The sequence below is a fragment of the Alligator sinensis genome, unplaced genomic scaffold (genome assembly GCF_000455745.1).
Source record: "Alligator sinensis unplaced genomic scaffold, ASM45574v1 scaffold485_2, whole genome shotgun sequence".
Taxonomy (NCBI): Eukaryota; Metazoa; Chordata; order Crocodylia; family Alligatoridae; genus Alligator; species Alligator sinensis.
Window position 1 is genome coordinate 2,563,078 of NW_005842069.1, and position 3,742 is coordinate 2,566,819.

The 3,742-nt window shown below is 37.7% G+C and overlaps 1 protein-coding gene across 5 annotated transcripts in view; it reads left to right on the forward strand.

Annotated features, from left to right (window-relative positions):
• Positions 1 to 2,912, forward strand: part of LOC102381138 (cadherin-18) — a 469,255-nt gene extending 466,343 nt beyond the window's left edge. For 4 of the 5 annotated variants that reach the window (XM_006023586.2, XM_025204105.1, XM_025204106.1 and 1 more), the window contains one exon: positions 459 to 2,912. In XM_006023586.2, coding sequence (XP_006023648.1) covers positions 459 to 961 — 503 coding nt within the window. In that variant the 3' untranslated portion in view covers positions 962 to 2,912. The remainder of the gene's footprint in view (positions 1 to 458) is intronic. The other variant, XM_025204107.1, reaches the window with a different exon arrangement.
• The last annotated feature ends 830 nt before the right edge of the window (positions 2,913 to 3,742 follow it).

A 3,742-nucleotide genomic window follows, 5' to 3' on the forward strand; every position in this document is an offset into this window, starting at 1 on the left:
AACAGGACAGTAACTAAAGCAAGGTATGATACCAAGTGGTCTGATGTTCAGAAGAGCTGGGCAGCCAGGACGGCCACTGAAGTCAGTGCAATGTATTAATAGTTTGTACCTGGAAAAAAAATCAGGTTGTCCTTACTGAGATATTAAATGCCAGTTTTAAAGGCCTGAAACGGAGGTGTTGCAAACTGATAAAGCTCCTTAGGAAGTCAATTTATTTCATCTTGGAATCTTTTCCTAAAGGCCTAATTTGAGGCATCCAGGTTTTTATGTTTTGGTCACATTGTATATAAACAGGCATCTGAATTAATCACAACTCAGTTTAAGGCCAGCATAAGAATACAGGCAATCACATAGCAATTCCGTTCATGAGACCAGAAAGTTACTTATTTCATACCTGATGAAAAAATTAGAATACTTTTTTATATGCAGTGTCCATAACCCTGATCTAATATCTTCAGTTTTCTCTTTAGCTATTGTGGTCCTTTTCATCACACTAAGGCGCAGCAAAAAGGAGCCGCTGATCATTTCTGAGGAAGATGTCCGGGAAAACATTGTCACATATGATGATGAGGGTGGTGGGGAGGAGGATACTGAAGCATTTGACATCACAGCCCTGAGGAATCCATCGGCAGCTGAGGAGCTGAAGTATCGGCGGGATGTACGGCCCGAAGTGAAACCCACACCAAGACATCAACCTTCCTCCAGCCTCGACAGTATAGATGTTCAAGAATTTATTAAACAAAGACTGGCAGAGGCTGATCTGGATCCCAGTGTGCCCCCATATGACTCACTACAGACATATGCATATGAGGGTCATAGATCAGAAGCCGGATCTATCAGCTCTCTAGATTCAGCTACTACACACTCTGACCAGGATTATAATTACCTTGGTGACTGGGGACCAGAGTTCAAGAAGCTAGCTGAACTCTATGGAGAAATAGAATCAGAAAGAACAACTTAGTTATCATTCTTGGAACAAGAAATGTTTTAGTTCCCAAACAACTGGAGGTATAACCACAGCAACAGTAACAATACATGAATAACTTGCAACTGAACAAGTTGTACACAGTTACGGTGGGAAAAAAGTGTCCTTTTCACATTTGAAACTGGGTTCTTCAGTTGGAAGAAAAGCAAATTTAAAAAAATACAAAAAAAAGAGATACTGCTGTCCCTTGTGTATATTTTTTAATTGCTCAATAAAGTCTGTGGTACCACATCCGTAACAATATATAAAATAAACCAAGCAATGACATTTTTATTGCAATATGTATAACATACCAGAGCTACAGTAAGTCTATGATGGTGCCTGTTTATGAGGATAGCTCTCTGGAGAGCTAATCTTATGCAGAGGGTTGTGAAACTATTTCTAGCTCTTCTTAAGGCCTTGGGACCAGCCTAAAGTAACCAATGGGGTTTATTACTGATGTGACAGCCTCCTGCAATCCATTCCTTTACAGAAAGTATACACGGGGACTATCCTTTCAAATGGTTTTTTCATATGGGCCCTTTGTGCCCCTCTAAATAGTTAGGAGGAGAATGGTTGCCGATATAAACACGTGTGCAGCCCATATTCACCAGGCCTGCGCTATTTACGGAGTGGTGCAGAAGCTGTCACAGCCATTGTTTCTGACTTGTCTTTTTATCTTTCCACAAAAATCCAAATGGAATAATATGAAATATTCCTTATGCAGTGAAGCAGATAAGGCATAGGCAGTCTTGCTAAAAGTAACAATGGAGGCACCATTACCTATGCAGGAGTTCAGGTCACTGGGCTTCACTGGGATGATGCTAACTATTTTCATGCTGCTCTGTGGCCAGAAGCTACAACAGTCATTTTATGACTCTAGGGATTTCCTAGTCACGTGTCACATTTATTTGCATATTAATGTGACCAAAGGAAAAAATACAGCTGCTGGTAAAATATTGTCTCAATGTGGAAAACAAGGAGTTTAAGTTGATGCTACTTGGGTTATTTATTTATTTATTTTCTATTTAATTTTGCCTAATGCTGAAGGATCTTAAAAAATTCCCCATGAGGCACAACAAGGTGTATTCTTTTTGTTTTCCTAATTTAATGTTTGATGGGTACATGAGCATACTTTAAGGTCAGTGGAGGTGGAAAAAAGTTAAATGTAAAATGCCATTACTGGGGTTCACATTGAGTTGAATAAATCAAGCTACTCCATTGTTAATTGTCTATCATTATGGATGCTGCAGTGTCAGCATTTTAACACTCAATCCAGCCTTTTGTCACATTTTCCTTAGGGAAGCAGGAAAGAAGTTTTCTTCTGTTCTTTGTCTGTCATACTCCCATGCTCTAATAGGCCCAGGCATCACAATAATCTGGTAGGAAAAGGATGACAGCCCAGCATTAAGAGTGGTGTGGTGTTTGAAAGCTCCTTAGGGGAGGCTGGGGAAGCAGATTTTTTCCCCAACCTCTGCACTGCACAAGGGAGTAATATCTGCTACTCTGCTCTTTTAAATGGTTAAGGTTAAAAATGCACCAATCCTAGACTTAGTAAGCAAGTATGGAGGAGCAGCAACACCAGTGAATCATTCTTAACATGCTCTCCACTGTATCTTTCCCCACCCTTCCCTGTACTTTTAGGATGCCATTTGCCCTCAGGTTAGTAGAATAAGAAACATTTTTGCTTTACCCATCAGGCAGAGTCATCAGTTGTATGTGTCCGTTCAGGCTATACAAGGGAGCTGGGAAACTCCTTAAGCCCTCCGTCACCACTACATGCCTGCAAAAGAGATAGCTAAAGACTGGACCTTCTGATAAGCTCACAATGACTTTACCTTTGAGATTTTGGAAGTTTTTATAAGTCCCATATGACACTATATAGACAAATCCTTTCAGGCTCATGCTGTCTATCTGCTGTATTAATAGAAAGCTCAGAAGCTTGGAAAGAAACATTTAAAACTTTATTTTGCTGTTTGCTGCCACTATGTTTCAATAATCTCATCCTTTTTTCATGGTTTCTCATTACTTCATGTTCTCCAAACAAATTTTATCCACAAGAAGCAACATTTCTTAAAAATAGCTTATGGAACATGAACTTGTGAAAGTATCAAAGTTATAATAAAAGCTGATTGAAGAAAAGGGATGGTGAACAGGATAATTTACAATTAAATATTCCCTGTCTCAAATGCCGAAATTCAAACTTTCAGTGGAAGCTGGGGGAAAAAAATGATGAAATATTCTTGAATTTGATCTTTCTCTAGTCCAATATCCTGATTCAATTAATGTCTTTTGCAGAATGTCTCTGGAAAAATAAACTCTCAGAGAAATTCATCTAAGAGCTATTTCCATTTAGTACAATACTGAACTGCATGCTTAATATTAAGTTCTTTTTTAAACTTTCCCTTAAACTGAAATCATAATGCACCTAGTGGTGCAAAATATTTTGAAGAGAAAATTCTTACTGGTTAAAATTATTCTTAGTTTATCCACCATTTGTATTTTTGTGTAGCATCAATAGAGTGGTGGGTAAGTAAGTAACTTAAAGATAAAAGCTTTCATAATATATATTATCCATGTTCCAAAATACTTTGTGTTACTTCTACTCAGAAATTACTATTCATTATTATGGTATAGTTTTAAATTATAAAAACTAGGTAAGTTTATGCTGAATTAATCTCTCCTTCCCATAGAGTAAGTGAAATCAACTGCAGTTTGAACATTATGCAGTAGTATATATGGTGCTTTATTATTGCATAATAATATTTGCGTAATATT